This window comes from Leptosomus discolor, chromosome 4 (assembly GCF_034619465.1).
Source record: "Leptosomus discolor isolate bLepDis1 chromosome 4, bLepDis1.hap2, whole genome shotgun sequence".
Lineage (NCBI taxonomy): Eukaryota > Metazoa > Chordata > Aves > Leptosomiformes > Leptosomidae > Leptosomus > Leptosomus discolor.
The window spans coordinates 72,364,691-72,384,982 of NC_141394.1; the positions used below are offsets into that span (position 1 = coordinate 72,364,691).

Here is a 20,292-nt window from a genome sequence, read left to right on the forward strand (position 1 = left end):
AAAAAGTTATGACACTTATTGAAAACATTGTAATCTGAGGGCAGCCTCAACCTATGGGACTATCAGCTATCCCAAGCTGGGGATGGCAGAATTAGGTAAGAATGAACTGCTGCTGAATTTATTCTCCAGGAACAGACAGGTTCCTTCTCCTTCCACATTTACTATGCATGACTACTTTTTAAAATTACTTCTACCTACTTTTTCCTTTAATACCATATTTGGGGACAATCAGTTCCCTTATTTAGGACAAGTATGAGTTTGACAGACATTGACTGGCACTTCTGAAGGTGTTAGGAAGCCTCTGTATGAAACATACACCTGACATTCAAGTGCCCTTTATGGTCATCACTTTGCCTGAAAAATACATACAGAGTTGCTCAATAGCCCAAAATGTTTCTTCCTAAGAGCATATTGCCAGTTAGGGAGTCCATCATGCCTAACGTTGGAATCATGTATGTTATTTCTTGAATGTATACCATTTATTTTTCTGTATTATTGAAGACATAGGTTCAGTAATCTCAAGGGAGATCACCTTCAAAGTGCAGAAATGATCTAGTGAGCCACATTGTATCATGAGAAACTTGGCAGGCACTAAAAGAAATGGGAGGTATGAAAGATCCCTGGGTTTGTATCTGGTTTTCTGCCTGAATTTGAGCCTTGACCCAGAAATGAGATTGGCTATTTCAGTGAGTGGCTTTTGGGGATCTTGAGTCATTTTATTTTTTTTGTAGTAGTACTTCTAATTTCTGTACTTTGCCAGCAGTACAGAACTCCACCCCTTTGGGGTACATGTCCAATAAATGGAAAAAACAGGCATCTAGAAAAGGGAGTGTGAATCCAACATTGGTGACTAAAGACACAAACACAGTCCTTAAAAGAATGCTAGCAATGCCAGTGCCTCCTCACAAACTGGAGGCAGTGCCTTACTTTTTTCTTATTCTACAAAACCCAAACTGCATGACCTATCTAACAGGTGGAGACAAGCAAAGTGGAGAAACATTTAGTTTGTGTATCCTGATAGAATTTATGTGCAAGTTCTGTGGACATGCAGCATTCACAGAGCCAGAAGCAGAGCTTTAAAACACCGGCAGAACTTTATACACTGGAGTTTAGCAGGGATCTGAGAATCAGTAGTGGATTTGCAACTGGAAGGATCCACATAAAGTAGAAGCTTGTTAAGATTTACCTATCTAAATGCCATCAATCTTTTGGCTTCTCATCAGCAAAAAGGGCATGGTAGTCACTCCTTAACACATAAAGACATTGACAGACTAAGTATAAGAAAGGTTATGAAGCATTTAGATACTGTGATAATGGAGCTCAGAGATGAGTACCCATAAGCCCAGGGGCCTGAGCTGCCCAGGATCCAGGAGCCTGGAAGTCTCGGCTTTCTGGCACCTTATCCTTCAGCCTGCCCAGAAGCCAGCCAGACAAGCCAGTAAGCAGTCAGGCCAGCAGAAGCTGATTAAAGATCTCCTGGTTTCCAGTATATATGGAGCAAAACAGACACATATTTTAAGGAAAGATCAGAGGTCCCTTCCAACCCCTAACATTCTGTGATTCTGTGATTTCATTAAACTGGCATTTTTCTAACAGAAAAACATGCCATAGAGGAATCTTTAATCACTTCTATTGCTACTTGTGTCGTTAAAACAGTGCATCATGTTCCTCTGATGTACCACGTGGCAAATCAAAAGTAGTGGTCTGATGGATTGACGAAAAGTCTCCCTTTAATCACCAACAGAAATTGCTGCTGATGTAAACAAATCAGTGCCAAACTTAGTTAATGCACATTTATAGACACTTCAAAACTCTGCACAGAAGCATTTATTGATGATAAAACAGTATGGCTTGGAGTGAGTCATGAACTTTTAGTATCACTCCTGTTACTCCACTGGAGGTACTTACATATAGCGCAACACTGCCTTGAAGCACCTCACGTACCTCAGGTACTCTTCTGGGGAATCCTCCCAGCATACCCGCGAGGAGGGGAAGCGCTGCCTACCCTTTGTAGATCAGGCACTGAGGCATACAAGGTAAAGGCACAGCAAGCATGTGCTGTGTATTGTACTCAAATTGCAAGTGGGGACTGATTTAAAGAATGCAAAAAGGGAACAGAAAGACCAAGTGAGAGAGTCTACTATAATGTGGAGTGATTCAATAGACACATATTTTCATACTCTAACCTTTGCTGGACACTTGAAATTGCTCCTCTCGGTAAAGCTGCGAGGGCCCCAGCTGAACAGCTCCACACACTGCAGCAAAATTGGATGACAGGCACGTCTGAGTAGGTGGTCTCAGATAGGGCACCCCCACCACAGACAAGATTAAGTCTTTTCCTTTTCCTCAGTTCAGCTGTGACCTTTTCTTTTAAAATTTAGCCAAAGTGGCTGGGGTTTTTTAGGATTTCTCATATTCTTCCCAGTATTTGACATGTGTTTGCTTTCCAGATAGAGAATGTCCTTGTGGAATGAGAGTGTTAGTCTGCTGAGAGATAAAAAGCTAGATCAAATAAAACATTTATGTGCCTAAAGGAAAGACATTTTAGCTGCATCACCTTTATAAATAGTCTATTGGTGAAAGCACTCAGTGAGGAAGTGGGAGACCTCAGTATTAATTTCTTACTCCAACAGACTAAGTTGAAAAGGATGCTGTGCTGAAAGTGTTCCGCTACAGAGGAAATAATTTGAAATGTTGGGTCAAAGGCATAGAGAACAAAAACAAGAGAAGCATGTCCCTGCAGCCTGGGGTTAGCCTCCCTATTAAGTGTGCTGTACATCTCAGAACCAGTCAGATTATTATTTCTCTGCCTCATGTCACTTACTAGACATCACACCAAAAGACCTACTCCTAGTAGCCTGCTTTTTAATTTATTAGAGGAGACTTAACAGAGTTAATGGAGGGAAATACGAATCTTCATTTTTTTTCCTGTTGTCAACAGGGTGTACAGCTTTCTCTGCCAGCAGACAGCTATCAGGAAAGAGAATCATACAAAATGAATAACTGCTGTTCGTAAAAATGCTGAAACACAACTAATTGATTTTGATGAAGCAGGCAGCTATATTTGATTTGTGTACTTTACATTCAGGACCTTTAATAAAGCATTTTTGTTAAGAGAGTTACATATAGACAAATCGAATTAAGTGCTGCTTTACTTTTCATTAGATTTTTCAAAGAAGTAAAGAAAATTGCTTTACAGCAGAATGCTATTTATTGACAGAAAAGCTCTTTTTTCTAGTGTAAATAGTATCATCAGTGTAGTCTATTAGAAATAAGCTTCTGCAACTTTGCATGTATTTGTTTTTCAAAAGAAAAAAAAGAGGGTGGAGGGGAGGAAGACTGGTATCCTGGTAAGATGTTAGGTTAGGACTAAGACACCAAGTTTCAATTCCTAATATTTTCCATGCCTCTTTCCTTTTTTTTTTTTTTTTTTTCTGTAAGATACAGGCAATCTTTCCCTATCTTATCAACTATTGTGCAGTTGAATTGAAAAATGTTTGGCATAGCGTAGTGAAGGACATGTGCCAGAGGAGAGAGAAACTACTTGAAATGTCTTCTGTCGTACTCTAAGGGCCACTTCAAACAAAGGCAATGTACCAACTGTAGTATCACCTAAATTGAGACCAAGCATGATAGTCACTGTGAGTTGAAGATACCCCCAGAAGATACTTTCCCACTACAACCAGCAGGAGAGTTATCCACTCACTGGAGGACTGGGCATCTGGTATAACTGTTTGAACACTGACTCTCAGAGCAATATGCTTCCTTGAGAAGCAGTATTTCTACTGTTTCCATGTAACGTACCTCCCTAAGTCTTTCTTAGGAGTTTAAAGTGACTGTGAAGCTGAAACATTTAAACCAGCTCAGTTATCAGAATGGGATCTAGAGAAATTTCACAATACACCCATGACCCTTTAAACAGCTGATTACTCCTTTCTCACATGCCTTAAGTGGCAGACTCTCCCATTTCTGTCCTGAAACAGAGATGTGCAGGGTGTATAATACAAACTGATGCTTTTTGCTAAAACTAGATTATATTCAGTGTAGCATTACTGATGCTACAAGACTTTTTGGGCCCAAGTGCCAAACTGTATTTTTGACTTAATTTCAAGGACAAAGGACAAACTTAAGCGTGGTGTTGAACACTGAAGCGAGCAATCCCCTATCCCTACCTTCTCCTGTGTCATCTTTTATACGGTCTAGTTGACCCACAGATCTAGAAAGCAAATTAACATTTGCTGTTGTGCAATGAAAAAGGCAAATTCCTCCTCTGTACTTGTCTACAGTGCAAAGAAGGCAAGTAAATATTAATTCCTCCAGTGTTGTGGATAGTCACTTCCTCATGCACCATCCCCCCTCCAAATCAGAGCTTTTTCTCTGAAGCATCTAGTTGCCTTCTGCTCAACAACACAGTCACAATGAGCAACCATGAAAACAAACTCACAGATAGCATCTGGCCTTCATTTTGCAGAGCTTGTAGGTATTCCCTCCTTCTTCACTGTAGTCATAGTTTAAGGTTAGAACATTCTTCTGAAATGCATGTCATTACTGACATTTCCTACAAAATCCTTAGTGTTCTAACCAATACCAATTTCCACAGAGCAAGAAAGCGACCAACAGCTTTCTTCTCTGAAAAACACAGGCAATCAGACAATGCTTTTTACACAGCTTATACTGAAAATATACAGTGGGATTTGTTGCCCTGCTTATATAGTCAGAAACCCCTTGACCCACACCTTCTGTGGGTTTGAACAAAGTTAAGCTGAGAGGATGGCTTTCTTTCAGTTCTTGTACATTTATCCACAGATGTTTGCTTCCATTCCTCAGGTGCATTTACTGAAAAAGAGGTAATGTCTAAGGAGGCTTCTAACACCCTTGCCCACACTGAGTAGCGCCCTCATTGACAAGTAAACTCTGCTGAAGTTTTCTGGGATTACTCACAAAGGGTGATACAGCTCAATGAGGGCAAGGCTGCTTGCATGTAGTCTTTCATCCCAGGTCTACTTCCCAGAAATTGCCAGTGGTTTTGGAGCAACATGACCCTTCTGAACAGGGATCACACAGAACAACAAGGGCCTGATTCTTATTTTAGACATTGATTTAAAGCTGTAATCCTGTCAAATCTCCTATATATAAGGCCCCTTCCATCTGCCTCAAGCCTTGCAGTTCTCGATCATGCGAAACTTCCACAGAAGAGGGCTGAAGGATGGCAGCACTGAGTTCCCATCCTAGATAAGTTACGCTGTTTGATATTTCAATAACCAACCAATAGTGGCACTGTTCAGAAAATTGGTTTTGAAAATAAAACATTAACTTCTCACTTTAGACTGACAGAAAATTTTCTTCATGGTGAAATGAGCAAATGAAGAGTTAAAGATCAGGTGCCTGTTGTTAAAATCAGTATGGCTTCATTGCAACATTTTGTTCTTCCACAACAGTAGAGTGAGTGTTTCAACCAGCTCATCAGATGTGATCAAAGACAAAACTGGACACATTTGAAACATAAAATATCTTCCCCCTTTTTCTTAAGCAAAAGCTGCATTGATTATTTTTTTCCTGTATATGCTATTAGCCAACTTACAGCAGAAGCACAACCACAGTGTGAGTAGCACAGCTAACAACTTTTTATGAAAAGTTAACACCACATAGTATGTTACAAACAAATTCCAGTCTTCGGCTATTACAAGTAATAAGAGAACACTGTAATTAAAAAAATAAATCAGCCCCATTTTACTTCCTTGAAGAATATTCAGTAGTTACATTAAAAACAATTTTATAGAAATCCTCTGTATTCACTAATTTAGAGGAAAATGCACTTAAAAGGGGTGTATACTGCACATCTTTATTGATATTACTTTTTATCTAGCTCAGAAGAAATAAGATCCTTTTGAGGCATTGAGTCAGATGAGTAACTGTGATGAGAAAAAAGTTAAAACCACAGAAAATGCCCTGGTTTTAGGTATGCTGCTGCACATAGATGTTCAGTATCTGCATCAATCCCTTTTAGACAATTGGAAATGCAAAACAAAAACAGAAGCATTATTTCCTTTATGTTTATAATGACCACAGAATAATTTTATAGCAAAGAAACTACTTTTAAGGCACATCAGTCATTCCATATACACTTCACATCCACTAAAATCTGACTGTCAATTAAATTTCATTTCCATAGACTCCTCAAATTCTACAAAGAAAAATGAAGGGGAAGGATTTCGTTTACAGGCAACAAATCTCATTTCAAAAGCAGTGCAACAGTGAAACTGCTGTGTGTCTGCCGACTGGGAAACCACTCTAAATGAGCACGAAGTGACAAAAGCAGACCTTCCTCTTGGTAGAAATGGGTATCTCTAATGAAGCTGTCCAGTAGCTCAGAGGTAGTAGCTATGTACCATATGTTGCTTTGGTTGGTCTGGCAATTATATAGTTTCTTCAGATTAAAGAAACCTGAACTTTTAAGCTACATCATTACCTACAAATAATATGAGCTTATTTCAGCTCTTCTTGATGTAACTTTAAAAAAAATTCTCCATTTTGCAAAAGAGAAAATGGCTTGTAATTTCCTCCTCTCTGTTGCTATTTTTTTCTCTTATTTATCTGTCTCAGGTACGTATTTGTACCAAACCATTTTTTACAATGGGATAGTCTTGAAAATAAGTCTTAACATCCTTTCTTTAAGTGCAGATGTTTAAAATAAGCTCAAATCTTTTCACAACTCCAAGCCATTTTTCAAGAAAGGATCCAATAAGTTACGGACTTAGGACTTTGAAAATGTCTCAGTTGTTTCTTTGGTGAAATCAAGCAAACTTCTAATGCATTTGGTGCAATCGTCTAATTCTTACTTCAGCAGAACTCCCACTTGAGTTGGCCCTGAAGTTAAATTGTCTATTGAATTAACACCAGAATCTTAGCCGCTGACAACCTCCTTTTCTAGGGTTAAGGGAACCCAATGATTATTATGAAAAACTGATGAAACAAAGGAACTGTTCTATCACTTCTTCTTATGCTACAGAGATTTCAAGAGAAAAGAGGCTACCTGTCAGACAGAACAGAGGGAGTAAGGAAGGGGATATCTAATGATTCTCAGGTATAGAATCAGTTTAGCTGTTTCAAGAAGCCTGCCGTATGAGATTGATTTCATTCTATTTTTCAAAGAGCTGTTTATTATGGAAAGGTTCATTTGAGGCAGATGCCAAATCCTGCTGCCTATGGAAGGAGTGATACCCATAAAATGGAGCAGTATTTACCCCGCAGACAGAATACACACCTTGCAGCAGGACAGCTGGAGAAGGGGTGTAAATGCTCAGCTGAGCCTTATACTGGGTGTGCATTCAGTGGTGAACGTACAGACACCAGTCCCTGTCTCTCATTCTCTTCATTACAGTTTATGACATTTTATAAGCCCATGGGAAGCACAGTCTGCTTTGATAACTGTTCAAACTCTTCTCCCTTCTTCCCTCCCCTCCCCCCAACAAAATCCTCTGAAATCATAAACTAGAAATGCAAACAGGAAAAGGGAAAGAAAGCAACATTAATATTAAAGGTTTAGAACAGCTGCACCTTCGAGATTTGTTCACATACACCGACAATCTGCAATGTACGCTTCTCATTAAAAAAGTAAATATAAAGGATTTAGTTGTTCTAAGACTGTAAATACAAAGGATTTAAAGACCTTAGTGGTGTGGTGATTGCTCTTCCTCTGAAAATCTGCATAGCAGACTGCCTCCAACTGCCTGTCTGAGAACGAGAGCAGCACGCATCCAGCCCCTGAGATAAGCCTTCTGAGGGGGTTCTAAAAAGAGGGGGGCAAAGTTCCCCAGGGCACTTGCAAATTGAGCTGGTTGGCAATTTAATTTTTTTCTTTTAACTCTGAAAAGGTGAGTTGAGTTCACCAAAATGTTTTTTTTTTCCCCAATGGAAGTTGGTTTAAGACAGAACCCTTGTGTCCAGACAACCTGCCCGCTCCAGGACACCGAGGTGCTTAGGCTACTGATTGAGAGGGTTGGAGCAGGAATTTACTGCCTGGCGACTCAACGGGGGGAAATAAGATCACGGAGTGCATGTGCTTTTTTTCATATTTCATGAAAACATGCAAGACTCCTGGGTTTGTCCCACTGACAAATCAAAAATTATGGAAAGGTAGGAAGAACATTTCCCATCCAGCTCTATATGCAAAGACCCCTCCAAAGAAAAAGAAAACCCCATGCTTTCTGATTGACTTAAGCCCTGTGTAAAATCATAATTCAGAAGGTTTTAACAGTACAAAGGTTTATTTATAAAAGAGTTTGGATTGTTGTGTAGGTTGTTTTTTTTGGCAAACATTTAAATACTTTCATAACTCAAAAGACTGTCAGTGCCTGGTACTTTGCACTTTCTTTCCCCATGTAAGCAGCAAAAGCCAATTCTTTACTGAGACGAGCCCACCGCAGGCCCCAGCTGCTGTATTTATAAATACTCAAATCTCTGCCACCACTGCCACTTAATCCTTTCCTCTTGATGTCTCTGCTTATTTTCCCACAAAATTCCAGAGCCCATAAAAGCTCACTGCCTCGCAAACTCAGTGTCTTAGCCTATTTTCCTCTGTGGACTCCCTATGCCCTCCGTCAGGGTTCAAAGACACTAACTGCCCTCCCTGGTTACCCACCTGCACTCCAGCACCATGTTGCCACTCTGTACCACGGTGAATGCCCTCAGCCTCCCCAAGACCATCCCCATACCCGACGGCATCACTCTGCTCCATCGAAGGGGCGAGCCCTCTTCCTTCTCTCTAAGCCCAAACCCCATGTTCTCTGCCCTCCCTTCCTTTTCAGCATAGAGCCTTCTCCTTCACTTTTAACTCTACTCCTGCTCAAGGCAAATCCATCCCTCCAGCTCAATGCCGGAAGTTCTTCTTCTTCTTCTTGAAGAGAATGTGTTTAAAGGACCTGCGGAAGTCCTGGTTGAAGATGGTGTAGATGACTGGGTTGAGGGAGCTATTGCAATACCCAATCCAGAAGAAGAACTTGAAGAGAGTCTCGGGGACCTCACATGCCTCCCGGCAAATACCGTAAAGGCTGTAGCTGAAGAAGAAAGGGAACCAGCAAACTACAAAGACCCCCATGACCACGGCCAGCACAAAAGTGAAGCGTTTCTCCCGGGCCTGGGTGACTTTCTTACGGCAGATGCTGCTACGCTTCCGGCGACGGCGATATGAGAAGAACTGCATGGAGCGATTGCTAGAGCGGGACAGACGGCTACTAGAGTGCTTGGAGGAATATGAGTAGGAGAAGGACTGGCTCTTGCTGCTTTTGCGGGGATGCTCCTCCCGGCTCCGCCTCCGTCTACTCTCTGAGGTGCTGCTCTCCTCCAGCTCAATGTCCTCCAGCTCAGAGGCTTTGCGCCAGTGGTGCACTGAATAATGTCCATTCTCTCCCAGCTGCATCCTCAGGGACGTGCAGCCGCCAGCAGCGCGGCTCAAGCCGTTCTCCGTCTGGGAGGACCCCTCTGGCATCGTACGCTTCTCAGAGAGGGTCCTGGTCCTTAGCTTGGCCACGCGGTAGATGCGGATATAGACCAACACCATGATGAGGCAGGGAGCAAAGAAAGAGCCAATGCATGAAGAAAGGATGTACCATGTCTCATCATTGAGCTTGCACTGGGGAAAGACATCTCCTTCAGGGTCCCGGTACATGGAGATCAATGGCGGGAAGGAGATGACAGCTGAAATGAGCCAGACAGTGAGGATGATGGCCTTGATCCGCCGGGGGGTCCGTTTGAGGTTGTACTCCACCGCCTGTGTGACCGACCAATACCTGTCGAGGCTGATGGCACACAGGTGGACGATGGAGGAGGTGCAGAAGAGCACGTCCAGCGCCAGGTAAATGTTACACCAAGCCTTGCCGAAGTACCAGTAATTCATGAGCTCGTTGGCTAAAGAGAAAGGCATGACCAGGGTAGCCACCAGGATGTCCGCGCTGGCCAGGGACACCAGGAAGAGGTTCTGGGGGGCTCTCAGCGCCCGGCTGGTGAGCACGGCGATCACCACCAGCACGTTGCCCACGATGGTGAAGACGATGAGGAAGCCCACCACTGCCGCCAGGCTGGCCACGGCCGCCGGAGAGTAGGGGGAGGGCGGCTGCAGGAGGGCCGAGGAGGACGGCGAGGAGGGGGGCAGCGCCAGGGACTCGTTGGGGGAGCCCAGGCTCGTGTTCACCACCAGCAGCAGATCCATGGTGGGTGTGCGGGGCGCCGGCGTCCTAGAGAGCCCCGCGGAGCCCCCGCCCCGCCCCGCCGCCCCGCCGCCGCCGCCCCGCCGCCCTCATCGCCCCCCGCCAACGCTCCAACGGCCGCCCCGCCGCCCGCCTCTGCCCCCCGGCCCCTCAGGGCAGGGCCGGGCAGCACCGCCCCGCCGCGGCAGGGAGCGCGGCAGCGCTGCCTCCGCACGGCACCCGGCGAGGGGGCAGCGGGTCACGGCTGGCCCCCGCTGCCCGCCCGGTCATGCCCGGCTCAAGGTAGCCCGCGGCTCCGGAGGAGACACCGCCCGGGTAACGGGAGCCGCCGGCGGGAGCTGGATCCTCGCAGGGAGCAGGGTCCGAGGCGGCGGCGGCGGCGGCGGCATCAAATCCCACGGAGAGCGGCTCCCGGCGCCCCCGCTCCGGCGGCGCGGCAGCGCGCTCTCGGCGAAGTCGCGGCTGCCCGGCGGCTCCGTCCTAGTCTTGCATCGCGCTCCCAATCGGCGGCGTGCCCCGCCGCCGCGCGCATGCTCAGTCCCGCCAGGTGAAGCCGCCGCGCCCGCCTCAGCGGAACACCCCAGCGAGGGGGAAAGACGCCCCGACTGCCGCCGCTGCCGCCACCGGTTCTCCCCCGCCGGGAGCCGCGGGGCCGGGCTGCCCTCTCCTCCCCGCGGCGGCGCTGTCCCGCGCCGAGCGGCGGCGCCCTCCGGGAGGGGCGGCAGCGCGGTGCCGCGGCGCTCCGCGCCGCCCGACGCAGCCTCCGGTCCCGCTCGGCGGCCGGGCAGGTGTTTCTCCTCGCCGCGGCGCAGCTCTGAGGGGAAACGGCCCTCGCGGAGGCCGCCCCGGCGGGCAGAAGTTGCCGGTGCCATGAGAAGCGGCGCCGAGTTCACCTCCCGCGAGCGCGGCGGCGGGGCGGTCGCCGCCTGCGGCGCCGGCCTCGTGCGCTAGGGGGCGGCCTTGCCCGCCCGCACGAGGCGGGCAGCCGTTACCGGCCGGCGGGGCCGCGCCGCCCTGAGGGGAGCGCGAAGAGGGGGAGCTGTCGGCTGGTTGTGGGGATGTACGACGGTGTGTAAGCACGGGTTTAGTGTAAGCGCTGGCCCGGATCAAGCCCGCTCCTCTGCCACATGCTTCTCCGCTGGAATCTGGTGCGAGGCTGCACCCGGCGAGTGCTGGGCTGGGAGGCAAGCAGGGGGAAAACTCTTAGGGGTGTTTGGCTTTAGTCGTGAAAGCAGAGAAACCTCGATAATACGGGAAAGCAAGCACTGAGGAAACGTAGAGTACTGTTTCCACTGTTTGGCCTTTCAGACTTTCCCTGGAAGATCGATGAGAGGTCGATTCGATCAGTACCCAGAGGTAGCGGTGCAGCAGGAGTATGGCCGGCTCACTCCCCTCCGTCCCAGCAGAGCAGGCAGATGGGGAGTGGGCTTGCCTCATCCCCACCTGTCTGACATGCCTGCTGTGAGGGGCCTGAGGGACATGTCTTCAGACTTCCCTTGCTGACAGCTCTGTGACTTACATTACCTTCCTTTGGAAGGAAAATTTGAGAACTGACAATAAAAATTAAGTCAGGGCCACTTTAATGCCTCTTTCTTTAGCTGAACCTGCCCAACAGAGGGTAGAAGAAGGTAGTTCAGTGTAGCTCTGGTCTGTGGTGGTACGTGGTCCTGAGAAAAGCCACTGCCCTACACTGGAGAATATGTTCTCTCTTCCCAAGCTGCTTCCTCCACCTGCTCTTCTTACAATCGTCAGCCCCCAGGTCCTCCTCTGGAGATTGCCTGTGGGACACTGTGGGATTAGTAAAGTAAAGAGAACAGCCATATATGCAGCATGCCTGTCCTGGGAGCTCATCCTGGTGCCTGGATCTTGGATCACAAGTTCTTCAAAGCAAGGACTGTCCCACTGGCCTCTCTGCTGCTGCGCTTGCTTTTCTTGTGCCACGCTGCAAAGAACCTGTGCTTATATAATACTGGTAACAGCAGCGTAACCCTAACCACAGGATTAGCTGTGTTCATTTCATCTGAGACAGAACACAAATTAATCCACAGCCGGTTAATTCACTTTTAATCCAGAGCAATGTATTCCTTTTATGCTGTGTGGCGACGTTTCTGGCTTGCGTGGGATGGGTGCTTTTTCTCATTGTGATGCTGTAAAAGATCCAGTAAAAGAGGTAGATACCTACAGCAGAACTTGCGGGGCACAGTGGAGCTGAAAACCACAGCCTGACTGCTTTCCATGGCTAGTACCTAGTTTTGGAGCTGCTTAAACTCCTTCATCATCATCCTGCCGACTTCTAAAGAGAGGCACCTGATGTTTTGCCTATGGGCATTCCCAGTCTGAGCAGCTGGTTTACGCCTTCCTCCTGTGCCCCATCTGGACCCAGAACTGCAGCGTCCCTAGGTCTTGGGAGAGTCGCAGTCTGGTACATGCATTCTGCTTACTACTGCCAGGATCATATTTGTCACACAAAACTGAGTAGTGAAGGCACGTAGACCCAAGAGAATGTCTCTTTCACTCCATAACATTTAAAATAATAAAATGCTTGATATTGTAATGGTCCGCAAGCTGAAACAGAACAGCCTGGGGCTTTGGGGAGTGATAAGGGTTGCTCCGATTCTGGTTACCTTTTTGGTGCAGCCAGCGTGGCTCCTCTGTTCTCTGTCTCTTTGCATAGGTACACAGGCTGGGATATGAAGGGTTGGAAGTGAATATGCTTAGTTCTGATAGGAAGGAAAATTCCTCTGGAGATTATGATCTAATTAATCTATTTTGTAAGCAATTTACTCTGAAGTTTGGGTTTGTATGTTTGTTTGTTTGTTTGTGTTTTCATTTGAAAACTAATTAACACGTTGTGACTTCATCTAAAAGAGAAAGGACATAATGTTGAAACTAAACTTTGTCAGGTGACAAACTGTAGTAAGAATGAAATGCAGAAGCAGCAATCACCTGAACAACCAAAGTGTAAGATACAGGGCAAAATGAAATAGAAAACTAAAGCCTCCTCTGGTCCTCCTAAATAGACAAGCAATCTGATAAGGAGGGCTCTTTAAAAAACCTTGCAAAGCCACAGGAAGATTAAATGAACAGAGGTTGACGTTAGTTAAGTTCAAACAGGAAGTAAATGACACATTTTTAACATGAAACCCAAATAACCACTGAAGCAGCTTCCAAATATTTGTGGTCAGTTCTTCATATTTGAAAATTTCATAACGTTATCTATGAACTGAGAGGACAAGTGCAGGAATTTAAACTAACCTTTGATGTGACTGGCGTTAGGCAGAAAGCTAGAATGTATGATCCAACTGATTCCATCTGGGTTTAAAATACAGTAAATACAACCTGCAAAATCACATGAACATTTGGGATTCGGGAACTAACTGTCAAAACAAGGGTATATAAGCCCTGCGATATTCAATTCCCTTACTGGGGTAATTACAAAGTCAGACTGACCGAGTATGTCTTGAAGTTTTATGAACTGGAACTTGAAATAAACTTTCAGCTAATGATTTGGGGCTTCAGATTAAAGGAGTTGAAGCTTTTCAAGACTTTGCTCAAAATAAGGCTGCAGAAGTTTCATAACAAAAGGAATGAGGCAAACAAATGTCTGAGCTATTATTTGGCATTTCTAGTAAGGAAATGCCAACTGGGATATGGAAAAAATTAAAAATAAATTGGGAGCAAAATATCCCTGTTTAGTTGTGGATTCTCTAGCCCTAAAGTTGTACTGTGATGCTGAAAAAATATAACTCCACTGAAGCCAAGGAAGTGACGTTTGGGTTTTCATGTATGTAACTGAGATCCAGTTTGCCTAAATAGTCATATGTCACCCCAGGTCATGTAAGGAGAGGTGAACAAAGCATCAGCATAGATACAAAAAATCTACCTTCATGAAAATCTGCTTGGTCTAATGAAAGACAAAGGTGGGAGCAGGGTGAATGACAGCGGATAAATCAAATGTAGTTGTGCTTTTGGAAATCAGTGCTTTGGTATAAAACACAAAGGTTAAGGTTTATACAAACTTGACAAGATAGGTAGACACCTTGCTGATTTTTTTCCTTCCAAAATCCTGCATGTACATTATGTTTGCTCTCAAAACTGGCTTTCCAGTAGTTGTCAGCTCCTAACCATTGGCCTTCATTGAGCTCATGCTTGGTAGGCGTTAACAGGCTCTCATGGGAAAAAAAAAAAAAAGGCAGTTTAGAGGCTGAATGAGGCTCTTCTAGGCAACAAACTGGACCTGGCTTAAGCTGATCCAAACCCAGTCTTCCTGAGGTAATCCAGCGGGTATTACACTGTACACATCCACCCGCTGTACACTGTCACCGCTGCTCTGGTTTGCTCATCCAGCAACTCACTACAAACCCCCCCTCGCAGCAGACTGGGAAGATCCCACAGGAGCAGAACTGTTTGTTATTGCTTGCTGTCTCTAATTCTGGTTGGTTTTTACTCGGATTATCAAATCAGACTGACCTTTAGTTCAGTTTGAGCTACCAGAAGACTGTGTTGTCCAAAGAGACCCACCACCTGCGCCTGGGTTTAAGTCTGGGGAAATCCGAAAGCTGTCACTGGGAAACTGGCCAGTGGTGGCCTCAAGCACTCAAGTCCAAACTCAGGGACAATTACCAAAGGTGACATCAACCCAGCCACTGAAGCTGGTGGAAAGGTTCCTGCTGACACCCAAACCTTTAGGCTGCTGTTAGGTTGCATAAGAACATTCGCTTTGAATAGTGCTATCAGAAGTGCACATGCATAGATTTAGGCGAAAAAAGAGTTCTAGCTGGTTTGCACTTCCAAATGTGTTTTGCCTCTCTGTTCGAGATCTGAAGAAAATCTTGTGTGCCAGAAGGCTTGTCTGCTTTATCCTCCCAAATGTATCAGATGAGTTAGTGCAAAATGCTACCTCCTCCTACAAACCTCGTTAGACTTTATATCTTTCGGTCATCACGATTATAACCATGCTATTAAATGCTTTTCATTGCATTTTATTTTAGATAATCCCTCCCTCCACAGAAGAAGAACATTAACATTTTTAGAGGAAATATGTCAGCTTTCTTAATAAAGGGGGTGATACTTGATTTTCAGTGGGAACTGGGTTCCTTACTTCCCCCTTGTGACTTTGAAAATGTGTCTTAGATAAACAAAAAGGTTTATAGGACAGCCTGATTTACTAAACATCTGGAAGTGCTCTCTCATCTCTCAAACTAAGCTTTACATCAATAGGCAAAATTATGCAGCCTTATCAACTGCATGAGAAACTGTCTGCTGACAAAACATTCTGTACATCTATATGCTTTCTGAGACACAATTTGTGTTATAAATCTGCTCCGGATGCCGTGATCAAAAAGAATGGGTTAGCTGAAAAGTCTGTAAGTAGTTAAAGAGATAAGTTGCAGTACAAACCATGGGATAGCAAAATGGGATGAGAGGTGAAGAAGAAGTAGCCTGTCCTGGATTTCGAAAGAAAGGAACTAAATATAAGGAAACCAACACTTACTTTGGAGGGGAGTTCAGGTCCTTCAAAACTTGAATGTTGTTATCAAGGGAAAGATTGTGAAATTCCATAGCATTAAATGGGCATTAACCTGTAAATTCCTGAAAGAAGTCAGGGTAAACTTTTAGCATCCACAAATGGAGCCAAATTTTCAAAAGCCCTGAGTGTCAACATTTTTCCATTGTGATCTGCATGACAGCACCTGTTCATTTTTCCTTTGACATATGAAAAGTGGACTTTTTGTAAATCTAGGCATCAGCTGACCTTTTGTTTGAAAATGTAATTTGGACCAGTTATGTTCGTTCTTCCTCAAAAATTAATCACAAGGACACTTTAAATCCTAAAGGTTTATTTAAAGCCTTCCATAAAATGGGAATGAATGTTTGGAGAAAAAATACTACAGGAATTTTTACTTTTTTCCAAATATTTGAAATACTTCATCAGAAATATGGGAATCTAAATGGTTTTCAGAAGCCACTACTTTTTTTAAAAGAACCCAATGTTTGCACTTGACCATCTTTTTCAGTTTTTATCTATTTAGTACAACGTCCAGAGAAGGAGAAAATTTTGATTGACATTAGTCTCTTTGAAACTCATCCTTCCGTATGAGAGAATATTTTGTTGACAGTTAAGGGATCCAGACCAAATCAAAACCAGTTTATTTGTTATTTTATTCCTGGATGTGGAAATAAAACTTAATTTCCATGCTGAAGTTAGTATTATGCTTAAGCTAAAACTGAATGAATAAATGTATTGGTTCAGCTCCCTAATGCAATTTTTCTTCTCTCATATATTCGTAACCCTTTTTCATGCTCTTACTAAAAAGTGTCATTATTGTTGGTAAGACCATAAAACAGACTAACAAATAATGTTAGTCCTCTATAGCCTGTCTGGCTTGTTTCTCTCTAAGTCTTTTTTGCTTTTGTACCAGGATGGGCTCAACCATAACTGTGTTGCAGAGTGCCATTGATTCAGCCCTTTGGACTCAAACCTGAGGCTACTGCAGAAGTATTTGTTTGATTCTCCTTATTACTGGAGAGTCATGAAAAATAGATCTATGTCCCCTCTCTTCCTTTTTCCTATTTGTACTGTTTCCATTATCTGTACTCATTTTAAGGCTTCTTCATTTCTTATTTATTAAGTCGGTACTTTAAATAGCCTTCACAGACACCTGTACTGATAGCTGTGCCATTTGCACAGGATGAGTGCATTGTTTTTCTAGGACTCTGCACTGTATTTGAGGACTCTTCCCCCTGATTTCAATGGGTTTTTAATCATGCAAGACTTCTGCACAGTAATATGTATGGGAAGTACTTGCTTTATTGTTTTGAACTTATATCAAGATACATTTATTTGCATTCTGAATGAGGTTATGCAAGTTTATAAAAGCTTCAGCTTCTAAATAGAGAAAATTCTGTGTAGATAATTGATCATCTGTGACATTGCCTATCTCTAATTTATTAATTGTAGGGCCTTTTTGGCATAAGTGTAAGACAGCCTTTTTCGTGACATGTTTTCAACGGATTTAGTTAGGAGACAGATTTTGGCTACAAACCCTTACATCTCTGCCCTCTTCATTTATGTTGAAATATCCGTTTCCACAGTAATGATCAAGTAACAGAATCCGTTCCAATGGATTTTAGCAAGGGTGGGGGAGAAGAAGATGCAGGCTTTGTCACCAAGGTTCATCACCTCCCAGCTTCATCTCCTTAACAGCATAGTTCTGCTTACTATCCTGAATCGCCATCCGATGGTGATGCTACTTGCCACAATAATCCATCATTAAATCAAATCCCATGCAGGAGAAGAGGCATCTACCGTCTTGTACATTGTTCTGTGATGCTTTGCAGGAGGAAGATCTTGTCTGCACAAGATCAATCAGAGCAAATGTTGCCATGTTTCTGTGCCTGCTATGAGTGGCAACTTCAAAGCAGTGTAGTTGATTACACTGAAGACTTTCTGTGGGAACAAGAGCGGATCATATTATTTCTGCTTCACATGAACCCTTAGGGACATGTCCAAATATCATGCTGTCCTTTTCATTTCCTCATGTCTATGCTGTAGTGATTTGAATTGTATTTATTAATGTAGCATTCTTCTGTCTTGCAGAGGCTACTTTAAGCTCATGTAGATTTGATTTCTTCAAGGCAGGCAACAAGTTCTGCCATCTTTCACTAGGAAAATAAGGTGTTTTTTCTTGCAGTGTTTGCGAGGTGTTCTGTCTTTCTGTTCTTTTGTTCCTCTAAAATAAGGTGAAGTTCCTTTTTTCCAGTCATTACTCCTTACTGCATTTTCCTTGTTGTGGCTTAAAATTGCCAGTAAGTCTTTAAACAGTTTGGTAAAATGTTCTCATGTCTCCCTTCAGTGCTGCTGTTTCTGCTTTCAGTGCCTGTCTATCAACAGAACCTCTTTTATCCTTTTTTGGCTGATCTTTTTACTGCTTTATCTTTATTCTTATATTCCTTTTTTTCTTTGTTTACTTTTCTGACCTTAATGTATTGAGTTGATTTAACTTATCCTGCCTTTATTTTTCTGTAATAGCATCCCATGTGACGTTGCTAATCTGGTCTTCTTTCCTAGTTTTAATAAAGAACAATCTCTGCTGTATTAATATAAAATTTACAAATGGCTTTCCATTCTTTTTGTATAATGTCAAATGCAGTTTCTGTCGTATCTGAAATTTATTTGAATGTTACAATAGAAAATTGTTCCTTATGTATTCATCCTTCCTTTCAGAGCTATCTTTCTTCCAATATTTTCCTGTTGTTGTTTTTTTTTTCCATTTTTATGGTGGTCATGTATAATTGATATTCACATGCCCCCGGTGTTTGTTAATTTCATCATATACAGAAAAGAGCTGCCTGATTTCTAGTAATGCTGTCAGAGGAGTTTCCAGCACTTCTTCGTGTGTTTAATTTTGAGGGAATAGTGTCCCTCCACTAAAAAGGACAATTCAATCAAGAAGCCTTTTCACTATTGTCAAGTGAGCCTTGACTGATCCACTGTATCTGTATCTGAAGCCAACACATTACTGATGTCACACTGGACCTTGCTGGCCAGGGCCAGTAAAAGCTCTGTGAAGAATATTACTCTTTCCCTTATCATATTCATTTGTTCCAGCTTGATATTATATGCTAGTGATTTTCACACATGCACTTACAATATTGCCAAGGATTCTGATACTCTGTCTGTGTTGTAATATTTCACTTTTTTGATGACCTGAGACTGTTTGCAGCCTGTATTACAAGTTGTCTAGTCCAGAAAGGAGCCCAAAATTGGGAATAAGTTGGGAGTAGTGACTTTGAGCAGGCATTACCTCACTGCTATAGCAGTATCTCTTGGTACTCTTTATGCAATCCACTGGAGAATCACCTGCGGGTCAAAGAGATGTGTTTGACATTTTACTGTCTATTTTGGATTTGAACTCAAGCATGTAATTAAAATTATGCATGTCCTTCTGTGTTTTGATGAATGAGGCCTAATATGTAGAAAGGGTAAATCAATAAATATCAATAAATAACTAAGCATCAGCAAAGTTTTTAAGTGAAAATGGCTCATTAGAAGCACCTTGCAAAGCATAAAATGTGTCATAAAATTAATTCTTAATTCATGTAACTCATACTTACACATGGTTGCCAGTAAGAAAGATGAAGCAAGGAAGAGCTGGAGAGAGGAAGCAAGGGAAGGAGAGAGGAAAGGAGGGAGGGAGAGGTGAAACTGCTACTTTCATCCCCTCTTCACAAAACATCTGAGGAGTATGGACTTACATGCTGTGCTTTTTCTGATTTTATCAATTTTTTCAACATCTGCAGTGTGTAGTAGTTTATACTCTACGTTTGTATCTAGGCTAATGGCCATCATCAAAAACATTAGGTAAAACATGTCAAAAATTGCAGTGTACCTTTAGGAACAAATTATCTACTGAATGTGCTGACCATAGGCTGTTTCAAATAAGAATAGTTTAACTCACAAAAGATGCACAGCAGGAGTAGCAGCAAGTACTGTAGCCTGGTATTTATCTGTCATGCAAAGGAAATGTTGATTTCGAGTTCACAGAAAGTTCAGGAGATCAAAAATGTATAACTCATTGAAATCATTGATTAGCAGTAGGAAGACCATAATCAGTCAGAAACCTATGGTATCTGTTACCAGTTCTTGATCATTTCAGTTACTGCAGCTATGGAAAATGAAAACCGGTTTAGCACAATGTTTAACATTCCCTTATTTGTATTCCACTTGCTTGCCAATAGCTGTATAAGATTCAGCTAAATCTAACAGTCTTTCAGTCTTGAAAATAAAAACACAGAAGCCATACAAATTAACTTTGGGGTGTGCAAAGAGAAAATTCATGCTGAAGAAGTTTTATTAATACTATGCAGTATCAAATTTCGCTCAGACTCTTGAATTGGCATCAGTACTTGCGAATCACGAATGCTCGGTTCAGAGCTCAGTGCAGAAAAGGCACCTTACTTAAGGTGTACCAGCATAAACATTAAATACCCACACACGTGCACTGTTATTACAAACAGAGTAAATACGTGCCACATTTGTCAACTGTTCCTCTTCTTAAACAGATTCACGTTGCTGTTCAGACAC

General features: G+C 43.3%; 1 protein-coding gene across 1 annotated transcript; it reads right to left on the reverse strand.

Annotated features, from left to right (window-relative positions):
• Positions 1–8,869: 8,869 nt before the first annotated feature.
• Positions 8,870–10,216, reverse strand: ADRA2C (adrenoceptor alpha 2C). The gene has a single exon (XM_009960460.2). It carries the CDS (start codon positions 10,205–10,207, stop codon positions 8,870–8,872), a length of 1,338 nt encoding a protein of 445 aa, XP_009958762.2. The 5' UTR covers positions 10,208–10,216.
• Positions 10,217–20,292: the final 10,076 nt, after the last annotated feature.

Bases quoted from the DNA above. Each gene is read 5' to 3' on its own strand.
- ADRA2C (XM_009960460.2), bottom strand. From the start codon at position 10,207: ATGGATCTGCTGCTGGTGGTGAACACGAGCCTGGGCTCCCCCAACGAG.